This window comes from Somniosus microcephalus, chromosome 12 (assembly GCF_052327205.1).
Source record: "Somniosus microcephalus isolate GS21.2 chromosome 12, FLI_Smic_1.0, whole genome shotgun sequence".
NCBI lineage: Eukaryota > Metazoa > Chordata > Chondrichthyes > Squaliformes > Somniosidae > Somniosus > Somniosus microcephalus.
The window spans coordinates 70,362,937-70,390,816 of record NC_140998.1 but is presented as its reverse complement, the minus strand read 5'-3'; the positions used below and the strand labels follow the sequence as shown (position 1 = coordinate 70,390,816).

The 27,880-nt window shown below is 42.2% G+C and overlaps 1 protein-coding gene across 12 annotated transcripts in view; it reads left to right on the top strand.

The window, feature by feature from the left end:
• ppp1r13bb (protein phosphatase 1, regulatory subunit 13Bb) overlaps nucleotides 1-27,880 on the top strand; it is a 127,834-nt gene that overhangs the window by 22,636 nt on the left and 77,318 nt on the right. For 5 of the 12 annotated variants that reach the window (XM_086003080.1, XM_086003078.1, XM_086003085.1 and 2 more), the window contains exons 1-5: nucleotides 846-983; nucleotides 2,870-3,017; nucleotides 3,913-3,987; nucleotides 13,760-13,879; nucleotides 15,243-15,319. The exons of 1 other annotated variant lie outside the window; for it this stretch is intronic. In XM_086003080.1, coding sequence (XP_085859206.1) covers nucleotides 861-983; nucleotides 2,870-3,017; nucleotides 3,913-3,987; nucleotides 13,760-13,879; nucleotides 15,243-15,319 — 543 coding nt within the window. In that variant the 5' untranslated portion in view covers nucleotides 846-860. Of the gene's footprint in view, nucleotides 1-845; nucleotides 984-2,869; nucleotides 3,018-3,912; nucleotides 3,988-13,759; nucleotides 13,880-15,242; nucleotides 15,320-20,762; nucleotides 20,936-27,880 lie in introns of those variants that run through there. 6 more of the 12 variants (XM_086003087.1, XM_086003086.1, XM_086003082.1 and 3 more) reach the window with 3 other exon arrangements.

Sequence of the window (27,880 nt, the reverse complement as noted above, 5' to 3'; positions counted from 1 at the left end):
CAGACCTGAAACGTTAACTCTGTTTCTCTCTCCATGGATGCTGCCTGGCCTGCTGAGTGTTTCTAGCATTTTCTGTTGTTATTTCAGATTTCCAGCATCCACAGTATTTTGCTATTGTCGTCAAGCAAGACCTTCCTTTAACAAATCCATGCTGCTCTGTCAACTTTTGTTTGATTACGTTCCTGTGAAGCGCCTTGAGCTATTGTACTACAGCAAAGGTGCTATATAAATACAAGTTATTTGTAATTGGCAAACATAACATATTGCATACGTATTTAAAGATGGAAGCTATGTTAATTTTTTTTTTTTAAATGGTGCGTCAAAATGTGTCTCATTTTTAACCAAATAAGGAAACTCCACTCCTAATGAGTGCCGTGGGATTGGGGCTGTACACACTGAATGCGGTGTGTTTTTTTTTCTTGGAGTCTAGCTATATAACTATATACTACAGAGTTGGAAGAGTAAGATAAAACATTCTGCAACTGGGGTGCATATTGCAAAATTGTATACCATCTGGAATTTTTTCCCCACTGAGAGAATTTGCCTTGAGAAAAATATACAGCATTTTTCTTCAGCATAAACATGCATCAGATTAGGGTGAACTCGATATACCCTTGCTGTCAATAGTAAACTCTGTCCTGTTTTATTAGGGCCATCTTATCGGTGCTAAAGCCGTAAGTATGCCTGCTGATTCTGCTATCACAAGGACTCAATGACGTCTGCTTATGAGCCCAGTACAGAGACATAAGCTATTTTCCCTTGGAACGCCATTTCAGTTCACTAGAACTTTTTTGTTCTGCTCTTTGTTTCCCCCCTCCATTTTATTTTCTCTCTTAAATTAGATCATTAATGCAAAGCACATGACCGGTTTTGTTACAATGGTGCTGCAGAGCTTAATTAAGTCAAGGGAGAATTCTTGGCTGTCTAAGAAAATTGGTCAAAAACTTAATATCATGAATAAAGGGAACTTCAACCATGGCAAGGTAAAGTATAAGTGATATGGTATTCTTTGAACTAATGTAACTTTTGCAGGAAGTTTATTATATAAATGCTTCGTTTGACCTTGCTTTCAAAACACCTGCAAACATAAGTTAATGTTTTGCTGTCCCCAAATAAACATGAACTGCTGCTTTTGTGTGCTTTGGCAGTGCAGGATTTTGAACAGTGTGTGGTCCTATTATTCGTGTTTTGATGAATCCAGCATTTTGTGCAGTCTTTGAAGTGTGCAGTGCATTTTAATAGAGTCGGTAGAATATAGTTTAGTTTTCACCTAATTAGTATGCAGTCTTAAAAGTTCTTGTTTAACGTGCAGCAGTTTTGCTCCCTCACAGAAAATTATTGAAATTACTTTAGTTATCTAGTATTTTGCCAAAGCCACAGTAAGTACTATTTGTTTCTGGTAATCCGTGCACTAGTCACACTATGTTCTACTGGAAATAATACACACATGAATAGTGATTACCTTTTTGACCCCTTTCATTTATAAGTAACGAGTCATTGGGGTCAACTTGCCACCTGGGCGTAAAACTAGTGTTGGGGTTCGGCTGTCCATTATAGAAAGTCAGATTTTCATTTTCATTTACATTGACTTCAAGTGGCTCTTTTTTGTTTTATATTTGTTATAAGCTCATCAACTATTAAATCTACTATAATAGCATATAGAAATAGATAGAAGATTACAGGATAAAATGAAAAATATCAAATTAATTCAAACTGACATTTTTGCTTTTAGTTTCAACAAATTCCGCATTATGCTGTACCAAACAGACTTGCTGATCCCAGTATCCAAAGTTATTGGGGCGAGAGGCTATTTTGATAATAAATAAATACCTTTGAGAACCACTGCTCTAATCCATTGCAACAGACAGCCGCCACCTGTGATTTTATTATTCAGACAATAACAATTATGTGTGTTTATGATGAGAACAAAATAATTTGGTCTTGAGTCAGTGCTATGATTAGCAATCTGCATAGCACATGAAAAGAATCTGCAGCTGTTGGTTTTTTTTAGTGGCTGTGCAGATGTACTGGGAAATTTGGTAGACATCATTGTTTTAAATCTGGCACAAAAATGTCCTTTTGGAACACACTTGTGGGTTCAGCTGGGATTGAATGTTTACTGATACATCATTGAGATAGCTGTACTGCAAGTTCTGCACTCGATACAAAAATATTGCTGGGACAAGTGCATTCCTATTACATTCAATTGTTAAACTCTGTTACTGCACATGTTTTTTTTAAAACAAGAGATCTTCATTGAGATTTGCTTTTCGCACATATATTTGCTGTGCTTCTGGACTATCTTCATTTGAGGTTTTTAACAAAACATTTGAAGTGAGCACAACCCCTTCAGAGGAAAATGTTGTGGTGTCAAAGTAATCATATTTTGGCCTTATATGGTTTTAAATTTACTTTTTTTTTAAAGTTGCTGTTAAATTATTACTTTCACATGTACTGATTTCATTTTTCTAAATTTGATAGCTGAACTTTCTATTCACACTACAGGTAGACTACCCTTTATCCGAACTTCCGAAAACCGAAACCCTCTAAAAACCGAAGGTTTTTTCGGTCAGCGTAAGTCGTGCGCACGACCCCCCCCCGCCGACCCCGACCCCAGCCGACACCCCCGCCGACCCCCCCCCCCCACGGACCCACCTTCCGAAATCCGAAATTTTCCGAAAACCGAAACACGGCTGGTCCCGAGGTTTTCGGATAAAGGATAGTCTACCTGTATTTACATTTATTTGATCCGTTCTGACTTTTTAAAGTTGATGACAGTTTTCCGAAGAAAGCCATACTATTTACTGAAAACGAGCAGGAAAAGGATTATACTATGAATCTAATGTTAAAATGTCTTTTTTTTTTGCAGATGATTCTGACTGTGTACTTGAGTAACAATGAGCAGGGTTTAACAGAAGTCCCCATAACCCCAGAAACAACATGTCGAGATGTTGTTGAATTCTGTAAAGAACCTGGTGAGATTGGTTGCCACTTGGCTGAGGTGTGGCGAGGAAATGGTAGGTGTTAGACTCATTTACTATTATCTGGTACATACCATTGTCCACAATGTATAACAAAATGGTTTTTGTCTGTACAGACCAAAAAAAGACCGTCAGCCCGTATGTGCTCACTCCCATCCTTTGGCTGATTTCATGCCCATACACTAACCACCCCTCTTCTCCACCGCGCCCCCCCCCGCCACCACCACCAACCTCCTAAGGCAAAAAACAGATCTGTCACCAATTCATGAGCCCTCGGTTTAAAATTTTCTCTCTTACCCCATGTGGATGATCGGCAAGCTGCACGAGGTCCCAGATCCACACATTTCGACGTTCCTTCCAGAGCGAAAAAGGTGACCTGAGGTTTGGTCACTTAAAAGTCTATAAAGTGAATAAAATGGACCGCAACACGAACCTCAACTTCCCACTGGGAAGTGTGTTGGGATTCCAGTAGGAAATGCAATTAGCTCTAGAAAAGTAGAAGACTGAGTGGTGACCTGATAGAGGTCTATTCGATATGGTAGATGTGCAGAGGATGTTTCTACTTGGGGAGTCCAAAACTAGGGGCCATAAAAAAATAAGATAGTCACCAATAAATCCAATTGGGAACTCAGGAGAAACTTCTTTACTCAGAGTGGTTAGAATGTGGAACTCTCTATCACATGGAGTAGTTGAGGCGAATAACATAGATGCATTTAAGGGGACGCGAGATAAGTACATGTAGGAGAAAGGAATAGAGGATATGGTGATAGGGTAAGATGAAGTTGGGTGGGAGGAGGCTTGTTGGGAGCATAAGCACCGGCATGGACCTGTTGGGCCAAATGGCCTGTTTCTGTGCCTGTAATTCTATGTAATTTGTTTCTAGAATAATTTGCTCTTGTCTTCCATGTATCCTGATAATCACATTTCCCAGAAATACATCTAATGCTTGCTGGAAGGACTGGAAGAAATCGGTCTCCACTACCTCCTCTGGATTCCTGTTCTACAGGTTAATCACACTCTCAAATTTCCTCCTTGGCTTAGAGTAGCCCCAAAATGTGGTTGTCTTTCTAATTAGACATGTAACCTCGCCAAATTCTAATCAAAATGTCAACATTAACACAGCATTGACATTCTGCCTCTGACCTTTTCATTAACCCTCATCATATTTACAAAGCCTACTAAAAACAACTAGGCAGATCATTACTGCACCAATCTTTTAATCCAGTTTTCTTAAATCTCGTGACTCTTGAAATAGCACATGGGAATTCAAATCAACACTTTGCAATGAACAAAGAGAATGTGACTGAGGTAAAGAAGTGGTGGGCTAAATGTAATTACTTCACACCGTTAGCATGAGGAATAGATTACAGTGCATACTTAACTAATTTTTCAAGTAGAAAATTACAGTTCTTGGATTTAAAGGGACATAGAAATGCATAAATTGAGCTTGCAGGGAGGCAGATGATGAAATTATCTGAGTGGGTCCTATATATGCACCTAGATGGATGGAGTGGGATTTTCTCATTCTTACCCACCACATACATGTTATTATATATTTTCGCAACTGAACTTGTCTGTATGGAGGTCTGAATTGTGGTTCATAGATGCCCTTCCAGTGTGCATTAGTTTGTGTGAAGTTGCCCCATACATATACAGCTGATGGCTATATTGGATTTGTTTTTGAAACTTTTTTTCCAATTTTCTCCCCATATCTTCTGAAGCTGGTAGCTTATGTTGGAATATGATCCTATGGATACCAGCAGTCCTCTTGGTACTTACCTAAGTGGCTCCTCTTCATTTGATTGTTGGAGCGGGGCATTACGGATAAACCCATCACATCCTTGCATAGTGTCTACAAACAGAGGTTACTGAATAGCAATTAGTAACAGGATCTCTGGATGATTTATTCTTCAGCTCCACTCTAGCTCTGAGATGATGAAGACAATATCATTGCCCTAGTGGATGTTAAGTCCATGTAATAAGAAAAGGACTGCAGAGAATGGTACAACAGGTGTTTACTCAACGTGGTTCAAACTGCAACTGAAACAACAGATTACGACTCAGCGTTATATACAGGTGTGGTCACTGCCGGTACTATAGTATAGATGAGCTGTAGAAAGTAGTTCCCCCCCCCCCCCCTTTAAAAGGTACATACATTACAATTCCTCCCCTTTTAGATTAACAGTACCATAACACTCATTTAACAATTAAATATCAAACTAATTACAATTAACACTTTTAACATGCAACATTAGCTGAAAATAGTCTATTTATAAATTCAGTCTTTGGGGAGGCTTCCTGATCCTTTCTGGATAGCGCCTTTCCCGAGTGTCTTGCTCTTGGTGCGGAGGAGATTCTGGCCCCTGTCGTCGGTTGGTTCATCAGCTTCCGATGCTACTGTTTCTGGGGTAGATGCGACCTGTACGTCGGGTTCATCACCAGGTACGTATGGGCGAGGCATGGGGTTGACTCGTTCCTGTGACTCTAGGATCTGGTCAGCATGGCGTCTCACGATGCTCTCCCCAACGTCCACTGTGTACATTAGTGGCCCCTGCCGTGTGCATATCGTTCCTGGTTGTCATTTCTCTGTTCGGTAGTCGCGGGCCAAGACTGGTTGCCCTGCATTGAAGCTCCTTGTCGGCTTCTCATTGATGTGCTGGAATTGCTTACTCTCAACATCTCTTTGTACGCTTGGTCTGAGCAAATCCAGACGAGATCTCAACCTTCGGTTAAAGAACATCATGGCCGGGGCCTGGTTGGTGACTGCATGTGTCGCATTTCTGTAGGCTAACAGGAAATTGTCCACCTTATGCTGCAGTGGAATGTCGTCATCGCACATGGCCTTTACTGCTTTTTTAAAGGTTTGTACGAACCTCTCAGCCAATCCATTTGTGGCTGGTTGATACGGGGCGGATGTGTAATGCCTTACCCCATTCCTTTTCATAAATCTTTGGACACAAACTATGGTCTGTTATCAGAGCAAATCTGCCCTGGCAAGCCGTTCCTGGCAAAAATGGTCCATAGAACTGCAATAGTTTTCTCCGTGGTGCTGGAGGACATTTTGATCACCTCAGGCCATTTCAAGTGCGCATCCACGGCTATTAAAAACATTGAGTCCATGAATGGACCAGCAAAATCAATATGCACCCGTTGCCATGGAGATGAGGGCCACTCCCATGGGTGTAGAGGGGCATGTGGTGGTGCATTTTATATCTTCTGGCATCCTGAGCAGCTCTTTGTCAGGTCCTCGATTTGCTGATCGATCCCCGGCCACCACACAAGCCCTAGCAAGGCTTTTCAATTTCACCCCTCCCAGATGACCTTCGTGAAGCTCATTGAGCACTCTCTCCCTTAACTTGGGTGGAATTACCACTCGGTGATCCACACATCAAGGTCCCCTGGCATACTGACAGCTGTTCTCTTCTGGATGAGAATGCTGGCAACAGTGAGTCGCCATGTGCTGGCCATCCCTTCACCGTCAAATCATATACCCGAGACAGCGTCGGGTCATTTTGGGTCTCCTTCTCTATACCAGCGTTAGTTACTGGCAAGCATTCAATTATCGTCGAATGAAATATTTCGACAGGATCCACTGCTGGTGCTTCCTCTGCAGTAGGCAGTGGCAGGCGTGATAGCCCATCAGCATTTCCATGCTGTTTCGTGCCCTTACACTCGATTTCATATTGGTGCACCCCTAGAAAAAGGGACCATCTTTGTAGCCGTTGCGCAGTCATCACCGGAACGCCCTTCTTTGGATTAAAGATGGAGACAAGTGGTTGGTGGTCAGTCAGCAAGGTGAACTTCTGCCCGTGCAGATAATGATTGAACTTTTTCCACTCCCCACACTAGGCTGAGGGCTTCCCTGTCGATCTGGGCGTAGTTACGCTCGGCTGAGGTTAGTGACCGAGACGCAAAGGCTACTGGCCTCTCCGAGCCGTCCGGGAATTTGTGCGACAGCACCGCTCCAATGCCATAGGGTGATTCATCACACGCCAACCGAATTGGTAGTGCTGGGTTGAAATGAGCCAACACCTCTTTTGATGTGATCAATGCTTTGCTCTTCTGGAAAGCTCGTTTACATTCGTCACTCCACTTCCATGGTGCCCCCGTTTGCAGTAGGGTGTTCAGTGGGTGTAGTACGGTAGACAAATTCGGCAAGAACTTATGGTAGTAGTTCACCAGCCCGAGGAACGACCTCAGTTGTGACACATTTTCCGGTGCTGGAGCCTTGACTACTGCCTCAATCTTTTCAGGGGACTTATGTAACCCCTCTTTATCAATAACGTGGCCACAATATGAGATCTGCTTCTGGTTGGCGAGGTGATCACTGTCATTTTCGCCCGTGACCAGGATATCGTCCAAATAACACTGGGTCCCTGGAATCCCTTGCGGGTCTTGTTCCATTGCCCTTTGCCAAATAGCCGGAGCTGATGCTACCCCGAACACCAGCCGGTTGTATTGGTAGAGACCTTTGAGTGTTGATAGTGAGGTACTGTTTCGAGGCTTCTTCTACCTCCATTTGCAGGTACGCCTGGGCCAGATCAATCTTAGTGAAGCGTTTCCCTCCAGATAGCGAGGCGAAAATATCTTCAATCTGCAGAAGCGGATATTGTACAGTGTGAAGGACTGGGTTCACTGTCACCTTAAAGTCCCCACAGATGCGAACCTTCTTTGGTTTCCCAGGCGTATTACTCAACGACCTCTTCATTACAGGAACGATGGGTGTAGCCCACTCGCTCCAGTCCACTTTGGACAGCACTCCTGAACGTTCCAAACCTTCCAGCTCTGCTTCGACGGCTGGGCGGATCGCATAAGGTACCGGTCTGACCTTAAAAAACTTTGGGCTTGCATTTTCCTCTATTTTGATCGTCGCTGTTATGCCTTTTAGTGTTCCGAGTCCCTGCTGGAACACTTCTTGTGTGTCAGTTAGCATTTTTGACAGTCGTCCAGGTGTGACGTCGTCATCCTTTTTGGCATCTACAGCCAGTGCTTGTATGGAATGCCAATCTAGCTGTATCTTCCGGATCCATTCACGTCCTAGTAGTGGTGGTCCTCCATCTGGCAATACATATAGGTCCATTTTTGGTGTTTCCTTGCCGTTATATAGAACGTTCATTTGGGGTAGACTTTTTGCCCCGTGTACGTCTTCAAGACAATCTTTGTATCTCTCAAGGGTATATGTGAGAATAGCCGCTTGTAGTCCCTTCGGTTTATGACTGTTAGGGCTGATCCTGTGTCCAATTCCATTTTCACTTGGACTCCTGCTATCTTGAGCGTGACCCAGATAGTTTGGTGATCCTCCGTTTTGATCACATTATGTAGTTTCAGGCAACCCAGCTCCTTGCTTCCGGAGTCTGTATCACTCTTCTGTTCGTCTGAACTACTCTCCGTCACCTTATGTACCTTCTTGTACTTCTCCTGTGGAGATTTCTTGCTGCTGGTTTTCTTTCCCGACCTGCAGATTCTTGCTATGTGTCCTACTTTTCCACACTGTCTGCACACTTTGTCCTTGAACCAGCAATCATTATGGTCGTGTGTTGTTCTGCCGCAGCGATAGCACTTCACTGTTCCGTATGACATTTCATTTGTGCCATATTCTTGCGGTCTCCGTTGTATCTCTGCAGCGCCCCGTGCTGCTGCTTCGTGTGATACTGCAATGCTGAAAACCTTGTCCAGCGTAAGATCCTTTTCTGATAGAAGCCGTTTCTGGGTTCCTTCACTTTGAAGCCCACACAGAAACTTGTCCCTTAAAGTATCTGCTAGTCCCGTTCCAAACTGGCAGTGTTTCGATAGCTTGCGTAGTTCTGTTAAATACTCCGCATATGCTGGTTCCTTTTGTGAAACTTAAATCTTTCTGCTATCAGCAGCGGTGTGGGGTTTAAGTGGTCCTGTAGGATTGACACTGTTTTCAAAATCCTTTTCTACTGGCTTCTCTGGGGTGACTAGGTTTCGTAGTAAGCCATACGTTTTTGCACCCATTGAATTCAACAATACCAGCGCTTTCTTGTCATCTGGCACTTCATTCGCCTTGCAGTATACTTCTATGCGTTCGACATATGTTGTCCAATCTTCGACTTCATTGTCGAACGCTGTGATACTGCCACTCTTCGGCATTTTTGGGTGTGGTTAGACTGGCTTAGAATGGCGTCTCCCGCGCTTTCCTTTCTTCCCTGCTGCGGCTTAAAATGGCATCTCCCGCGCTGCTGCCAACGCCGCTCTCGGCAGTCCTCGTGGCAAATGGCGACGCCCTGTGGGTTTCGTGCGCTGCTGCCAACGCCGCTCTCTGCGGTCCTCGTGGCAATGGCAGCGCCTCGCGTTTTCCTGCGCGCCTTTCTCCCCCGTTGACGCTGCTCGGTCCTGAACACCAGTTGCGCCCTGTGCGCTCTGCCCTCTCTCCCCCATCGACGCTGTTCGGCCTTTTTCTGTGCCGCTCGGTCGGGCTGTAGCCCGTCGCTGTCTGGGAAGGGTCTGCGCAGTACCTGTTGCCAGCCTGTTTTGCTGGACCACCGTGACTGGAAAGCCAAGCCTGGCTCTCGACAGCCTCCCCTGCGATGCTCAAATCTCCGCTGGATGACTGGGCGGTTGCCCGTGATCGAAGCCCGTGCTTCTGGACTCGACCTTCTTGCACTGTTCTCCAGGAGCGAATCCCAGGGAGGTGATGCAGAGTTGCAGGTAGGTTCGAACTTGCTCGTTGCCACTGTTACATCCAATAATAAGAATAGGACTGCAGAGAACGGTACAACAGGTGTTTACTGAACGTGGTTCAAACTGCAACTGAAACAGCAGATTACTACTCGGCGTTATATACAAGTGTGGTCACTGCCGGTACTACAGTATACTTGAGCTGTAGAAAGTAAGTTCCCCCCTTAAAGGTACATACATTACAGTTGAGATCAGAGACTTTTGCATAGACCATGGATTAAAACTAGAACCTTCCTGGTCTATGTGCCTCAGTCCTGTACTGTGAGTGCATTTACTTACAAAAGCATCAGCAGAATCATGTAGAATATGCAAGTCAGGCAATTATCATGTAGATACTTTTTTTAATGTAAAAATGCTGGTAACGAGACATTAGGTAGTAAGAAAGAAAGTGGCACATGTTGAGCAGATGGAGTAAACAAACAAGGTGTCTTTGGTACAAGGCAATTTAGATTATAAATGAACTGCCAATTTATATTGGCATCTACCTAAATTAGAAGCAGCTTTAGATCCATCTCTGGGTGAGTTTGGTCTGATGATTTTGATAGTTTGGAGTAGCAAATTGAGGTCTGTTTTTGTGATAAATCTGACCTCAGTTTTCCAATATACATTGGATATTGTAATCAAGGCAAGAAAATAAAGACTAGCTCAATATGCAGTCTACGACTTCCTTTTGACTGGAGCAAAACATGTTTTCTTACAATACTGATGTACACTGGATAAGCAGGGTCTTCCTAGAGCCTCCTAAATATTTCTCATTTTCCCAGACTGTCTGACTCATCCATACAGTTAACCTTGACAAATCTGGATTCACCTGGTGCCATTTGATAACTGGAAATGGCTGCCAGTTACAATGGTCCTTTGATTGTCTCATCTGTGAGAATTTTTCGTCTGTCTTCCCAGAAATCCAATACTAACCTTTTGAGCTTTCCCAAATTAATTTAAAAGGTACTGCCATAAGCCACTTTTCCTACAGAATGTAATGTTCCTCTTTTTGCATCTAGTACTTCTGGAACAGGAACACAAATTTGAATGTTAACGTATATTTCTGAATGTTTATTCCTGATGTGTCTTCATAAAAATGGAAATAGCATATAAATGATGTGCCGTCTTATAGCCGACATAGTAGAAGAAATTATTACAGTAACAAGGGTGCAAATTTGTGTCTCAAATTCAAGTGAGGTAGAATTTCTTTTAATACTGGAGGATGGTTAGAATGTGGAAATCTCTGCCACAAACCATTTCTAAGTGCATATGTTCTTTTAAGGGGTTGCTTGAAAAAGTGGAGCTTTAAAGAGTTTGGGGAGTGAGCAAGAGATTGTGCTTAGAAATGTTGCTTCCTGCGACTAGGATATGTTTAAAGGTAATTACAGTTAGAAGTAAGAAAGGTTAAGAAATTTCCATCAAGTGCTTACATCTGTTTGATATGATTTGCCACCTCAAAGAATTACATGCTTAAGACTAGCTAGACCATATTCCCTATGTTCATTGATCTCATACCAACAGATCTTTGATGCTATGGGTGTATTTGTATTCAAGTATTTTGTGTTAAAATATTGGTTAGAAAACTTCAAGGAAGTGACTCATTGAGTGCTGGTGTTTTGAATAATTGGATTAATGGGCAAAAGTCCATCCACACAATTCAGCCAAATCACTGATTCCAGTATGCTAAATAGTGAAAGGTTGTATATTTGCAGGTCAGCACAAAGTATTTTTGTTATTTCAGTTTCAAATGACACTTCAGTTTTTGAATTTTATAAGGAGAATACCCATGGTCTGTGATAAATGTACTTGGTTGAAAGTTCAATGATTGGTTTAATTTTTAAAAAGCTGTTTTTCTGGTGAAGACTTGTATCTGCAATTGTGTTCCTACTATTTTTCAAGTTATTTCAACTCATTGTACTAAAACTTTACATAGTGGACAGAATATTTCATTTCTTTATCATGGAAGCATTAATTTCATATTTTCAGCTTTTTAGAAAAACTTTACAGCAAGCTATTGGGACTTTGGACAAGGATATACAGTAGAACAATCCTTCCTACCCAAAGCACTGCATTGCAGTAAACTACTAACTCTGTACGATAGATCTTTTACTGCACCTTGATGGTGTGTGAACATTTTAGCAAAGAAAATGGTAAAAGTACTCAACGATTAAAATTCTTTCTAAGGTTAAATTATTTACTGTAGTATATGGATTTTGATTCTCTTGGCCAGTTAAAGTGAATATTACTATTGCTGTGAACTGGGGGGAATACATTTTATGCTCACCTGTTGCATTTTTTAACTATCAATTTTATTCCCTAATTGGCAGGCAAGTGACCTGCTTTGTACTTGATTGATATGGGTTGTGTGAAATCAGCCTGGGTTAACTTGCCTTTTAGGTGCAGAAACTTGTTAAATTGCTCAATCCTGAGCTGAACCACCTTTCCCACATCTATTCCATTGCCAAGATCACGTTCTTCCACCTTTGCAAAGTCACCTGCCTCAACCTCTACCTGCCACCTTCCCCCCACCCCCTTGCTGCTGAAACCCTAAGCCCTGCCATTATTATCTTCGAACTTGACTTCTTAAATGTTCACCTAGTTTAGCCCCCTTGACTTCATCCTCTAAATTACAACTTATTCAGAATCCCTCTGCCCATATTCTCACTCACACACAAAAGTCACACACTTCCACCACTCCTGTTCTTGCCAAGCTCCACTGTGCCCCAGTCAACTGATTGAGATCCCCATTCTTGTTAGCAAATATTTTCATAGTTTTGTTCCACCCTGTTTTAGTGATTCCCGACATGAACTTTCCACTCCTCCAGCAGCAGTGTACTCCTCCTCATTCACTTGAACATTAGGAGCTGCTTTTTTTTAAGCCATTTGGAATTCCTTCCAAAAATCCCTTTGCTGCCTCCCTCCTTGTTTTCAAAAGCCGCCTTAAAAACTTCTCTCCACCAGGCTTTTGGTTCAAGGCCTAACTCCTTTCCCTTTTTCTTTGTTTGTCATCCATTCTTTTCCTCCATTTTGTAAAATGCTTTTTGTGGCTACATCAAACAATTTATTAGGGTTCAGTTTATCAATATCCTTTTAGAATCTTGAACTTCAACAAAGTCTCCTGAAACCAATTTTTCGCAAGTGTATACATTCTCGGCTTCCTTAACCTCTCCTCCTCGTAACTCATACGCCGGTTTAGTTACTGTCTGAACCCTCTCCATAACCAAGATGTTTCCTCTAGGTTTGGTGATCAGAAATGCACACAGTATTCCTAGTGAAGTCGAACCAGTGCTCTATGCAAGCACACTATTAACCTTTGCAGCTTGTATTCTATCCTTATGACTGTACAGCCTAAAGTCTTGCTTCTTACCACTAATGGTTTCCTTGAGCTATTGATCAATACCTCAGACTGCCCTCCTATATTGTGTTCTGTAGCTTATGATGATTCACTTTATATTCTGACTACTTACTCCCCTTTCCCAATCCCATCCTTTGCATTTATCTACACCAAACAACATTTACTACTCACCAGCCAATTCCCCCAATCTATCAATTTCTGTCGATTTGGTCCACTTAGTCGCTCTATTTGCAGACTCTCTTCCCTTCCATCGCACCGTACCACCCCACCCCCACCCCCCCCCCCCCCCCCCCCCCACCAAAAAATCAAGCTTTATATCAGAAGAAAAGTCTGTCCAAATACTTGGGAACTTTATTCTCTGTCTGTCTCATTTTTCTTTTTGATCTTTCTCACTTGCTTGAATGTGGTCACTTTCTTGATCGTTTGCTCTCTTTCTCCTACATTCCTCGAAGAAAAATAATGATGGCAGTTCCATGACACCGCATCTTCAGCTTCTAGATCACCATTCATTTATTTATCATTTTGCCCATCTCTGCTGTGAACCACATGATTTGCATTGCTGCTTTATAACTTACTGCCAGCCATCTTCTACCATATACTAGGGGAACTTTAAAGAATGTGTTCTGTAGAAGGTCGTAGTCCATATAGATTTTTATAGTACAATACTGTAGTTTATTTACTTTTGAATACTTTGACACACATTTGTTCTGTGGGGCGTAACATTTTGTTTCTTTGACAGAGCGTGCCATTCCGTCTGACCACATGATGTATGAACATCTGCAGAAGTGGGGGCCTCGTAGGGAAGAAGTGAAATTCTTTCTCCGTCATGAAGATTCACCCAATGAGAGCAGTGAACAAAGTAAGTAAAACTCTGGTTAATTGTGAATGTAATGTGCATGGAGGGAGCTGAACCATTTCAATTTGCACTAAGCTTTTTTTTGGGGAGTGATGTGCAGTTTTGAAGTACTGTGTGAATCCGCTGATTGAGAATTTTTTTGGCTTTCATAGAAGCATACAGCACAGAAAAAGGCCACTCAGCCCATTGTGCCTTTACCGGCATTTTGAAAGAGCTCTCCAATTAATTCCATTTCCCTGCACTTTCCCCATAACCCTGCAAATTTTCCCTTTTCAAGTATATTTCCGATTCTCTCATGAAAGTTACTACCCTTTTAGGCAGTGCATTTCATATGAAAAGGTCTAATCAGCAAGGCTACTGGTTAATGGTGACATAGCAAATCAAACTCTATTTCTGTTGCATGGTATTTTTGGACGACCACATTTTGAGAGTGAAATTGGTCAGCGGTAGTGTGTAACGGCAGCCTATTCAACACCCTGCCCGATTTTTCTTTTTCGTTGAAGTCGATGAAAAAGAAAATCAAGTAGTATAAAACTGGCTGCAGCTTATGTAACATCCCATTGCTTCGCCACAGATTAGAATCACAAGATACTTAGGGTTGAGGGAGGCCATTTGGCTCATCTTCAACCATCCAGAAAGACCCTATAGTCCTACCATTGTTGCATCTAATTGTTCCTTAAATGATTCCAGGCTTTTCGCCTCGACTATTCTTATTTGGAAGTCCATTCCAAGTGTTGATCACTGTGTAAAGAAGAATTGTCTGATTTCAGTTCTGATTTCAAATCTAAATTTATCTTTTACCAGTTTGATCCTCACCCTATATTCTCAGTTTCATTCAAAAGAAAGGACTTGCATTTATATAGCGCCTTTCTCTATTCACTGCTCTTCCTATAATGCCTTGGGAACTTCAATATAAATCTGAGTAACTGGACCAGGAAAAACGTGCTCTTGGTTTGATATCTCTGGCATTGCAGCAGTCTCTCAGTTCTGCACTATAGTGTCAGCCCAGATGCACTCAAGCCCTTGTGTGGGGATCCAACCCACAACCCTCTGACTCGGAGGCAAGAGAGCAAAGGTACAGACCATGAATCACGATGGGAGGGCAGCCCTTTTTGACTGTGATTAATATATTAAAGTAATAGACAGTAACACCTAGCAATATAATGTACCCCATGTGGTGAATGTGATGCTACATCAGTACTTGGAAGATTTTGTCCTTTAAGCAGACAACAATACAGTTTCTGATACTAAACAGCTTAATCAGTACAGACTTTTGTTTGAATTATACAAAGATATTTTTGTCTATGTTTGATTAAGCTTGAATCTAACAGTAGGCATATTAAGAAGCTTTGCTTTGCATTTGCAGGTGAACGTCAGTCTCAAGATCAACTAAACAGATGGAATGGAATAAATCTATCTACGGACAAGCGTTTTGAAAATGGGGTATGGAGTTTCTTGGCCCTTGTCTTTATTTATAATTTCCTTGAATGCATCTATGCCTCTCAAGTAGTTGTTCACCTTTCTTCTCCTTGTTCAATTCCCTCCACTTTGTGTTCAATCTACCCACAGCACTGAAAATGCTCCACTCAAAGTCAAGAATATACTGTCAGTATGCACCTGCAGCACCACCTTCCATGTCGTTGATCATTCTGCTTTTCACCGCTCGAGAGTCAGGGTGACCTTTAGTGTGCCGCCCAGGATGTGCGGCAGCATCAGCCACCAGCCAAGATTCAACTTCCATGTGTACACCAACTGTTGCTCACTTACGCTCTGCCTCTCTGCCAGCAATGCCAAAACCCTAATCCATTTTTGAGGAGGTCACTAGCATTTAAAAAAAATGTTTTATGGGATGTGGGCGTCGCTGGCAAAGTCAGCATTTATTGCCCATCCCTAATTGCCCTTGAGAAGGTGGTGGTGAGGTGCCTTCTTGAACCGCTGCAGTCCATGTGGTGAAGGTACTCCCAGTGCTGTTGAGGAAGGAGTTCCAGGATTTTGACCCAGCGACAATGAAAGAACGGCGATATATTTCCAAGTCAGGACGGTGTGTAATTTGGAGGGAAACTTGGAGGTGATGGTGTTCCCATGCGCCTGCTGCCCTTGTCCTTCTAGGTGGAAGAGGTCGCAGATTTGGGAGGTGCTGCAGTGCATCTTGTAGATGGTACACACTGCAGCCATGGTACGCTGGTGGTGGAGGGAGTGCATGTTTAAGGTAGTGGATGGGGTGCCATTCAAGCGGGCTGCTTTGTCCTGGATGGTGTCGAGCTTCTTGAGTGTTGTTGGAGCTGCACTCATCCAGACAAGTGGAGAGTATTCCATCACACTCCTCACTTGTGCCTTGTAGATGGTGGAAAGGCTTTGGGGAGTCAGGAGGTGAGACACTTGCTGCAGAATACCTAGCCTCTGACATGCTCTTATTGCCACAGTATTTATGTGGCTGGTCCAGTTAAGTTTCTGGTCAATGATGACCCCAGGATGTTGTTGGTGGGGGATTCGGCGATGGTAAAACCATTGAATGTCAAGGGGAGGTGGTTAGACTCTCGCTTGTTGGAGATAGTCATTACCCGGCACTTCTGTGGCGCAAATGTTACCTGACACTTATCAGCCCAAGCCTGAGCATCGCCCAAGTCTTGTTGCATGCGGGCATGGACTGCTTCATTATCTGAGGAGTTGTGAGTGGCACTGAACACTGTGCAGTCATTAGCGAACATCCCCATTTCTGACCTTATGTTGGAGGGATGGTCATTGAAGCAGCTGAAGATGTTTGGGCCTGGGACACTGCCCTGAGGAACTCCTGCAGCGATGTCCTGGGGCTGTGGCAACATAGAAACATAGAAGATAGGAGCAGGCCATTTGGCCCCTCGAGCCTGCTCCGCCATTCAATAAGATCATGGCTGATCATCCAAATTCAGTACCCTGTTCCTGCTTTCTCTCCATATCCCTTGATCCCTTTAGCCTTAAGAAATATATCCAACTCCTTCTTGAATATATTTAATGAATTGGCCTCTACTGCCTTCTGTGGTAGAGAATTCCACAGGTTCACCACACTCTGGGTGAAGAAATTCCTCCTCATCCTTATCCTTAGACTGTGACCCCTGGTTCTGGACTCCCCGATCATCGGGAACATCCTTCCAGCATCTAGTCTAGTCTTGTTAGAATTTTATAAGTTTCGATGAGATCCCCTCATTCTTCTAAACTCCAGCGATTACAAGCCCAGTCGACCCAATCTCTCCTCGTACGTAATTCCTGCCATCCCAGGTATCAGCCTGGTGAATCTTCGCTGCACTCCTTCCATGGCAAGAACGTCCTTCCTCAGATAAGGTGACCAAAACTGCACACAATACTCCAGATGTGGTCTCACCAAGGCCCTGTACAACTGCAGCAAGACATCCTTGTTCCTGTACTCAAACCCTCTCGCTACGAAGGCCAATATACCATTTGCCGCCTTAACCGCCTGCTGCACCTGCATGCTTAATTTCAGTGACTGGTGCACAAGGACACCCAGGTCTCATTGCACTTCCTCTTCTCCCAATCTATTGCCATTCAGATAATCTGTCTTCCTGTTTTTGACACCAAAGTGGATAACCTCGCATTTATCCATGTTATGTTGCATCTGCCATGCTTCTGCCCAATCTCCCAACCTGCCCAAATCATACTGTAGTTTCTCGGCATCCTCCTCGCAGCACACACGCCCACCCAGCTTTGTGTCGTCTGCAAACTTGGAGATATTACATCTAGTTCCCTCGTCCAGATCATTAATATATATTGTGAATAGCTGGGGTCCAAGGACCTTCAACCACCACAACTATCTTCCTTTGTCCTAGTATTGACTCCAGCCAGTGGAGCGTTCCCTCCCCTGCCCCCGATTCCCATTGACTTCAGTTTTTCTAGGGCTCCTTGATGCCACACTCTGTCAAATGCTGCCTTGATGTCAAGGGCAGTCACTCTCTCCTCAAAGCATGGTGGATAATCTATAGATGATGTTTGTTTGGACTTAATAAGGCATTTGATAAGCTTCCATACATTAGATTATTGGCAAAATTAAATGCACACTGTATTGGAGGTAACCTTGTAACATGGGTTGGTAATTGGTTGGGAGACTGGTTGTGGAGGGGGGGGGGTGGAATTTGGGTTAAGGGGACATACGCTGAACAATGGTGTTCCCCAGGGATCTGTCTGGGGCCTTTAGCTTTTCACCATATACAGGTATAACAATTACTTTATTGAAGGAATAAAGTGCTAATATCCAAGTTTGCAGAACTAGGAAGCACAATACGTTGTGTGGATGGGAGCAGGAAGTTACAAAGGGGCTCTCGACAGACTAAGTGAGTGAGCAAAACTATGACAAATGGAGTTCACTGGGGAATTATGAGGCCATAAGAACAGAAGAAATAGGAGTAGGCCATACAGGCCCTTGAGCCTGCTCCACCATTCAAAAAGATCATGGCTGATCTTCAACCTCAACTCCACTTTCCTGCCCGATCCCCATATTCCTTGATTCCCTTAAGGCCATCAACTTTGGATTCGAGCAAGACAGATCAGAATATCTTCTCAATGGTGAGAGACTAGGAACTGGAGGAGCAAAGGGATTTGGATGTCCATGTACACAGACCTACAAGCTAGTGCACAAAAGGGAGCAAGTGATGCTTCAATTGTACAAAGCTTTAGTCAGATCCCATCTGGAGTACTGCATTCAGTTTGGGCACCCCACCTCTGGAAGGATATATTGGCTTTGGAGAAGGTCCAGTGCAAATTCACCAGAATTATACCAGGGCTTAATGGGTTAAATTATGAGGACAGGTTGCATAAACTTGGCCTGTATTCCATTGAGTTTAGAAGGTTAATGGGTGCCCTAATCAAGGTGTTTAAAATGATAAAGGGATTTGATAGGCCAGAGGAAGGTTGCACAAAAGAGTAAGTTGGAGGACCAGGGCATTTAGAAGGGAATAGAGGGAACTGCAGAGATAGGATGGAGCATGGAGGGATTTATATACCCAGAGACACTGATTTTGAATTTAATGTGTTGGGGAATAGGGACCCAAGTCAATGAGGACTAGGCTGATTGACAGGATACATTGGCAGATTTTTGGATAAGTTGAACTTTGAAGAGGTGGAGGAAGGGAGGCATGTAAGAAAATCATTGTATTTGAGTCTGAAAATGACTGGCACGTATAAGGGTTTCAGCGAAGGGGTAGAAGTTCAAGTAAGCAGTCTTGGTGATGGACAAGGATGTGAGGTTTAAATCTCAGCTGAGGGCTGAACAGAACACCAAGATTGTGAACAGCCCAGTTCAGCTTGAGTGTAGTCTGGTATCAGGATAGAGTCCATGGTAATGAGTTTGTGGTGGCTGAAGATGACATCTTTGATCTTGCGGTTATTGAGATGGAGGAAGTTTTGGTTCATCCAGGACTTGATACCGGCTAAGCAGTCTGATACAGGAAACTTTGTTATATCCGGCACCGACGGGATCGAGCTGTTGCCGATCTATCAAAACTGCTGGACATACAAAGTTAATGTTGAAGCATACGGAAGTTTTCATCTCCGTATCTGACAACAAACACCGTTGCTTAGCAACAGCTTCAGAGAGACTTTCCAGAGCCCGACTGTTGAAAACAAAGCCACGAGAAGAAAAAAAAACTAACAAAACGGCTCCTGATTTCTGCCGGTAGATCGAGGTTTCCGGACAAACTGAAGTTTCCTGTACATTGATGGTGGCTAAGCAGTCAGGAGAAGTGGTGAGGAGGAAGAATTTGGTATGATGTGAAAACTGACCCATAGCCTATGAACGATATCACCAAGGGGCAGCATGTAAATAAAGTAGAGGAAGGGGCCAAAGAAAAATCCTTGAAGGACCTAGGAAGTAATAGTGCAGAAGAGGGGAAAGAACCCATTACTGGAGATGGAGTACTTGTGCTCTAATAAGTAGAAATTAAACTATGAGGCAGTCCAGTGGAGCCAGACAATAAAGGAGAGCTGTTGGAGGAGAATGGTGTGGTTAACCACATCAAATGCTGCAGAGGATGTGGTGAGATAATGTAGTTCTTGTCTTTGGCTACGGCTGTTTTGATGCTACAAGAAGGCAGAAGCTAAACTGCATTTGAGCGGGTAGATTCAGGAAAGATGGCAGCAGCTGAAGGCGATGACATGTTGAGGACCTTGGAGAAGAAAGGGAATTTGGAGATGGAGTGGTCATTTGGGGAGTACATGTGGGTCTAGGGTTTTTCTTGACGAGTGTGGTGATGGTGGTTTTGAAGGTGAGATGAATGATGTCTGAGAAAAGGGAAGCACTGATTGATAGTTAGCTATCATGGGGCCAAGAAGGAGAGTTCAATGGAGAGGAGATTGAGAGAGTAGGAGGTGGGTCTCCTGGGAGAGATGTCGTTGTCGATGGTGGGGTTTGACGGCCAAGAAACGGCAGTAATTCAGGTGTCCTGGGCTAGAGTGGGGATTTGGGGGCTAGAAATGGGAGGAAGGAGAAGAAGCAGTATGGTAGTTGCATGGATGGTCTCTATTTTGGAGACAAAGGAATCTGAGCTAAATAAAAGTAGTAATCTATAGAATTCATCCCATGGCTATCTTGGTCATTGACAGCGTGAAATATTAAGGATCTTATGAAGGAGAGAAATTATGAACAGTACATTTGTACCTAGTTTTTCATGCCATATGCGATACAGCATTTATCAAGACATTTGCATTAGCATCGGCAGTTTGTCATGGAGGTGCAACATAAATATTTAACTTCAAGTGAAAATTGATAATGGAAGATTCACCGGCCTAAAATTTTATTTAAAACATTTTTTTTCCCCAATTGTGTCTCCTTCTCCTGAAGACGCTGACTTCTGAACTGGGTGCAGTTCGAAGGCCACCAGCAACTGTCTGGTAACGCACCTGACTGGGCATTTCTTCAGGTGTGAACCTAAGTATCACCAGACTATTGAAATACGGGGAGCATCATATCAGTCTGATTCTGTTCTCACCTAATGCCCACACAATGTCGTCTAGGGGTCGCTGAGCATAAATCAAGAGGTGGTACCTGAGCCAATTTTTCCACTTCTAGCCCAGGTACTGAGTCCAATTGTAGCACCACTAACTATTGCTCCAGCTAAGATCAGCTAACTCAGCCAAGACTAGGAATTAAATTTAGAGTCCTTTTAACTAATTATTTGGTGTTACAGATGGTTAGGCTACAAGTGCTTACCATATACCTCCAAGCAAGACAAAATACTGTCACTAAATCTTATGCCTAATGATTTGTTTACACTGTGCCAGTTTAATGTAATCATAAAATGTTCACATGGCTTTTAGTGCACTTTAACTTTGGGGATGTATTGTAAGAAAATTGTATTGTTTGATATGAACAAAAATCCATTCCTTGTTTTAATAGCTTTGTATTTCCAAAACCTAACTACATGGTGAAATAAAGAATAGATTGGCCTTCCAAAGCTAGGCTTTATTAACTTTAAAATCAGCAGCATATCTTTCCACATCCAGTCCCAACTAAAGCTAGAAAAGGACTGAATTTAAGGTAGCCACAACACATCATTTGATCATCAACTACCAATGAGATTACAACACATATCCCAAGGCAGTTAACAAACAACGAATCACAATACTTTTACTAATCAAGGAATAATCACCACATTCACCCCTCCTTTTAAAATATACTCCAACCTAATAACTTTTACAATTTACAATTAATTATTTACAACTAAACTATGCACGAGAATAAAGCTATTTACATGACACAATACTAAATGAACAACAAAAAATAATAACATTACGCATAAGTATTAAGTATCTCAACTAAAACAATATACTATAATATTTCAACAGTTTTTAAAACATTACTATCAATTTATAAGTCCATTTTCAATCGGTCGACCGGATATCTTGTTTGTGTCGACCTTCTTAACCTTGGTGAAATTCCTTGCCCTCCCACGCCAGAAGGCACAGAAGTATCTTCAACAGGAAGGCTATCCATATCCTGATTTGCAACGGTTTCCGGATTAGAAATCCCATCAGAAGATGAACTGGGACGGTCATAAACATCTATCAAAGGCTGACTAATAGAAGTATGATTATCTGCAATCGGATTGGAAATATTCGTAGTATCTGTAACAGCATCCACATTATCTGAATCATGACCATTATTAATATCCTCAAGAGGGCTGGCTCCCACAAGGAGCCCAGTCTTTAATTGAAACAGTACTTTTTTTCCCATCTTGGAATCGAATATGAGCATATTGGGAATTTGCCTCCACCTCCTCCACCAAGGGGTCATATTTTGACAATCTAACATGGCGTCGAAGCAGCACAGGTCCCTGCATAGTAAGCCATGAAGGTACTGAATATCCCGTAGTAGATCTCCGCGGATAGTTGAAGAGCCTTTCATGGGGGGGTCACATTAGTAGCCGTTGAAAGCAATGATCTAATGGAACGCAGGGCATCAGGCAGCACCATTTCCCACTGTGTATTCTTAAGGTTCCGGGATGTCAAAGCCAACATAACTGCCTTCCAGATCACCCCATTATATCGTTCACACTGTCCATTACCCTGGGGATTATACGGGGTAGTTCTACTAGTAGAAATTCCCCGACTCTGAAGGTATTCCTTCAACTGGGAAGACATAAAAGAACTTCCCTGATCCGAATGGATATACGCAGGCATCCCAAAGATGACAAAAAGTTGAGTCAAACATTTAATAACTGTAGCAGCTGATACATCTGCGCAAGGAAAAGCAAAGGGAACCTTGAAAACTCGTCCACAACAGTAAATATATATCGGTTTTGAGTAGTTGAAGGAAGAGGCCCCTTGAAATCGACGCTCAAACGTTCAAAAGGAGAAGTAGCCTTTTTAAGATGAGCTCGTTGAGGCTTAAAGAAATTCGGTTTACACCGAGCACAGATAGAACATGAAGTCATCCGTTTGACGTCTTCAACTGATAAAGGCAAGTTCTTATTGCGTACAAAGTGTATCATCCTCATAACTCCAGGATGACATAAGGCATTGTGAAGATTAATAAGCGTATCTCCGTGAATCACAGAACAATAAGCCCTTGACAGTGCATCAGCAGCAACATTATCCTTCCCCGGACGATAAACTATGTCAAAATGGTAACATGCCAACTCAATCCTCCATCTCATTATTTTATCATTTTTAATCTTTCCAAAATGTTTAACATCAAACATAAAGGACACAGATTTTTGATCAGTTACCAATGTGAAATGTCGCCCCGATAAATAATGTCTCCATTTACGCAATGCTTCTACTATTGCGTATGCCTCTTTTTTTCTATTGAGGAATGTCTTTTTTCACTATTATTCAAAGTACGTGAGAAAAAGGCCACAGGTCTTCCATTTTGGTTCAAAGTAGCCCCAATTGCAAAATCCGAAGCATCCGTCTCAATCACAAAGGGAAGCTGCTCATCAATGGAATGCACAACTGCTCCTAAAATATCCTTTTTAAAATTCTCAAAACATGTCCTGGCCTCCCATGATAGAGGATATGTTGTAACCCGAATAAGAGGCCGGATCTTCTGTGAAAAATTTGCAATCCAATTAGAATAATAAGAAAACAGTCCAACAACTCGTTGCAAAGCCTTAGAATTAGTAGGACAAGGTAAATCGATCAATGGTTGCAGACGTTCTGGATCTGGTTTAATCTTATTTCCCGAAATAATATACCCCAATAGATTTACCTCAGTAGTCGAAAAGATACATTTCTCTTTGTTAAAAGTTAAACCAACTTTTTCCGCAGCTTGAAGGAATCTTTTAAAATTAGAATCATGCTCCACCCTTGATTTGCCACGCACTGATGTCATCTAAGTATGAAAAGGTGTCAGAGAGGGAGTTATCACTTATAAAAGCATCCATTGCGCGTTGAAAACCAGCAACCCCATTAGTAACACCAAATGGTATTCGGCAAAACTGATACAGCTTTCCACCAGCCTCAAAGGCCGTATATGGTTGATCCTTCTTAACAATAGGAATCTGATGATAAGCACTCTTTAAATCAATAGTGCTAAAAACTTTATACTGAGATACTTTATTGATAAGCTCACCAATCTTAGGCAAAGGGTACGTGTCTAATTGAGTATACCTATTAATAGTTTGGGAATAGTCTATCACCATTCGTTTCTTGTGTCATTAGTCGTGACAACTACCTGTGCTCGCCAAGGCGAACAACTAAGTTCAATGATTCCTTCCAATAAGAGACGTTGAACTTCAGAATTAATAAATTCGCGGAGAGATTCGGCAAAACAGATAGGCGTATATCAGTATACGTATTACCTAGAAGAATCATTTTCACAAAGCAACAACCAGCTATTTGTGAAGTAAGGGTCGTCTGAGCCATACACACCTGATACGTAACAGGCGAAATTTTCAAGCGCTTCTCCTTCGCAAACTGAAGACTTACCTGCCCGTATCTATAAGGGCCTTCACTTCCAACCCATTAACTTGAGCCATAACTATAGCTTTGTTTAGGCCATGAGCAAATGCAGCAGAAATTGATGCAATAAACGCCCTATCTAAAGACTGAATAGTCACAGAAGAGGTAGTGGAGGAAGACCCTCCCACACCAGGAGAAGGGAAGATAATTGAACCTGATTATTTGCGCACACGTGCATCATGACCTCTCTTGCCGCATTTACTACACACAGCCTCCCGAGCAGGACACTTCAGACGAGGGTGCCGGATATTCCCACAAAAATAACACTTCTGAATCCTAGAGGCAACGGCCGCCGAAGTAGAAACTGTTTCAAAATCTAGTAAACCACTCCCATTAAGTCCACATAATTCCTTTTCATCCGAAACTGCCGAAACCATAGTCACAGGCCGATTAAAAAGAGCATAAGAATCCGAACTTCTCTGAGCCACATCCAATGTAGAAGCTTGCTCAAAAGCACTTTTAAGATCCAGAGTCTTATTTTCTAACAACCGCTGACGAATTGATCTCGACAGTAATCCATTAATAAAAGCATCCCGTACCGATTCTTCCTTATATTCTTCAGCCGTCACAGCCTTATAATTACAGTCAACACTAAGGCACCGAAGTGCTTGTAAATAAGTATCCAAAGATTCTCCCACCTGCTGCCTATGGGCAGATAGAAGATGACGTGCAAATACCTCATTCTTTGGTTTAACAAAAATCTTTTCCAATGTAGAAATAGCCTCTTCATAAGTTTTACAGTGCAAAATATATTTATATACATCCAGGTCAATGTAGTTGATCAGCATATTCAGCTTATTTAGAGCCTCTTGATCCAACACGCCCAAAAAGTTTTTAAATGTACAATACCAATGTTTCCATTTATCATCCACTCCAGCAGAATTGGGGTCAGCCTTGAATCGTTCTGGTTGAAGATATCGCTCCATTCTAACATAAAGTTAATAAATTGAAATAAAGAATAGATTAGCCTTCCAAAGCTAGGCTTTATTAACTTTAAAATCAGCAGCATATCTTTCCACATCCAGTCCCAACTAAAGCTAGAAAAGGACTGAATTTAAGGTGGCCACAACACATCATGTGATCATCAACTACCAATGAGATTACAACACATATCCCAAGGCCGTTAACAAACAACGAATCACAATACTTTTACTAATCAAGGAATAATCACCACACATGGGCAGCAACATTCTTGCTTTGAGTAAAAGTTGTGAGTTCCAGCCCCACTCCAGGACTTGAATACAGTACTAGAGGATTGCTGCACAATTGGATGTGACTTCTTTCAGACGAGACATTAAACTGAGGCCCCAGTGCCTGTTCAGATAGACGAAAAAGACCATGGAATATTTTCAAAGAACAGTAGGGAGTTTTCCTGGTGTCTAGCTGACATTTATCTCACTACTGTTTGTGGGACCTTGCTGTGTGCAAACTACAAACGTTGCCTACAAAACAGTAGTGACTATGTCATATGTCATGGGCTGTGAAGCACTTTGGGATGTCTTGAGGACATGAAAGGTGCTATATAAATGCAAGTCATTTTTATATTTCAAAAAGAGACACTACCTACAGTAAAATTTCCATGGGCGCTCATGTTGGAGTCTATACTAAGGCAAGATGTCCAACCTGGGGCCCACATGTGGTCCGGAATCCTGGCATTCTGGGCCCTGAAGCCTGGGCAATTCAGTCCTATTTTTGCTTTTTTTTTTATTGGCTGGTTTCCGCTGTTGGAATTTTGGGCCTGAAGGTTTAGCAAGGGCTGTATTCGTCAATTTTGCCTTGGTGATGGATAAATCCTAAATCAAAACACATGCTTGTTAGTATCAGCAACTCACTATTTGTAAACTAATGGAAACACTGATTTAAACTTCAAACGTGGATCCTGACGCTCCACACTAATGCGACCCATGACACAAAAAACAGCTTGCATTGCAGATCCTAAGGAATGGATAGACAAGACACTGACACAGGATTGGATCAGGATTGTGTGAGCTGTTAAACATAATGCTCTGCTTAATAGTAAAAGCTTTTTACTTGTCGTGAATCAATTAATTGTCTGGCCAAAGCAAAACGGTGATTACTGTGTGCACTTACAGCATGACTTAGACTATGCTATCTTGCATGCTTGTTTTGAATTTTTGTTACTAAAAATATCAACCATGACTTTTTTCAGTATTCCTTATTCTAGTTATACTAGTTTAATCCATGTACTTTAAGCAGTTCAATAAAAGTTGGTTCCATTATTCCTGAGTCTCATGCAAATGGCTTTCATGTATAATATTCAGCCCCTTAATTTAGGACTTTTATGGAGGAGATGGTCCTAAGCAGGGTCTGGATAACCCCTCTATAGAAAGATGAAGAACATAAGTGGATGAAGACTGTAAAATATCCATGCCAACCTTCTAGAGGCATGCATAGTGTATATGACAGGGGAGAACCAGAAAGGAGTAAAATATTTTTGAATAATATTGGGATGGGGTGGGGGGGCGGGGGATGTTGGTGTGAGAAGGAAGGTGAGGATGAAGGAATGAAAGCAAAATCAAAATTACTGGCTTTTATTTTTTGTTCAAAAATCTTACACTCTGACTTTAAGCAGTTTGATTTATCGCTTTCCTCTCGACTGCTTAAAGAAAATATTTAGTGATGAAATGCATGTGTATATAATTAAAATCTCAAAGTTAAACAGTAATGTCAAATTGATTATGTACTTGACTGTATGCAAAATTCGCAATCCTTCCCATTGATTGTTGATGATTGCTGAAGGTGTTTTGTTTTAATGCTTGTACAGAATTGGGGAAGAAAGAACCCAATCCATTTAGTTTAAATAGGATGGGTAGGAAAGTATGCTTATGGTAACTGTCATTGATTTGTAAGTCCCAGCTAGGTTCAACCTAAAGGCCTAAATGTTGTACAGGTATATCACTTTTTCAATCTCCATGGTGTTTACATCTGTTGACCTGATAGTGTCCAAAAGTAAGAGTGTGAGAGAGGGATTGCATCATGGAGTGGGAGCGCATTGAAGTTGTGCATGAGTTGACAATGGAAAGTCATTGTTTGGGAATACACCTGAATCCAATTGCAATCAAGTGTTAAATCAATTGAGATGGAAACAATGGTTTAGCTTTCAAACTGTTGGATTAAATTTTGTCTGCAGCATTTAGAATTATTCTATGTAAAACATTGGGGAATATTACTCTGAAGTGCACTCCCATTTTTTAAAAGAAATCTATTCTTTCCATTAATGGCCATTAAAATGGGATAGATTCAGAACGGATCTAGCAGCTCAAAACTGGGCATTGATGAGGCGCTGTGGGCCATCAGCAGCAGCAGAATTGTATTCCACCACAATCTGTAACCTCATGGCCTGGCATATCCCTCACTCGACCATTACCATCAAGCCAGGGGGCCAATCCTGGTTCAATGAGGCGTGCAGAAGAGCAGCACCAGGCGTACCTAAGAATGAGGTGCAAACCTGGGGAAGCTGCAACACAGGACTACATGCATGCTAAACAGAAGCAGCATGCTATAGACCAAGTTAAGCGATCCCACAATCAACGGTTT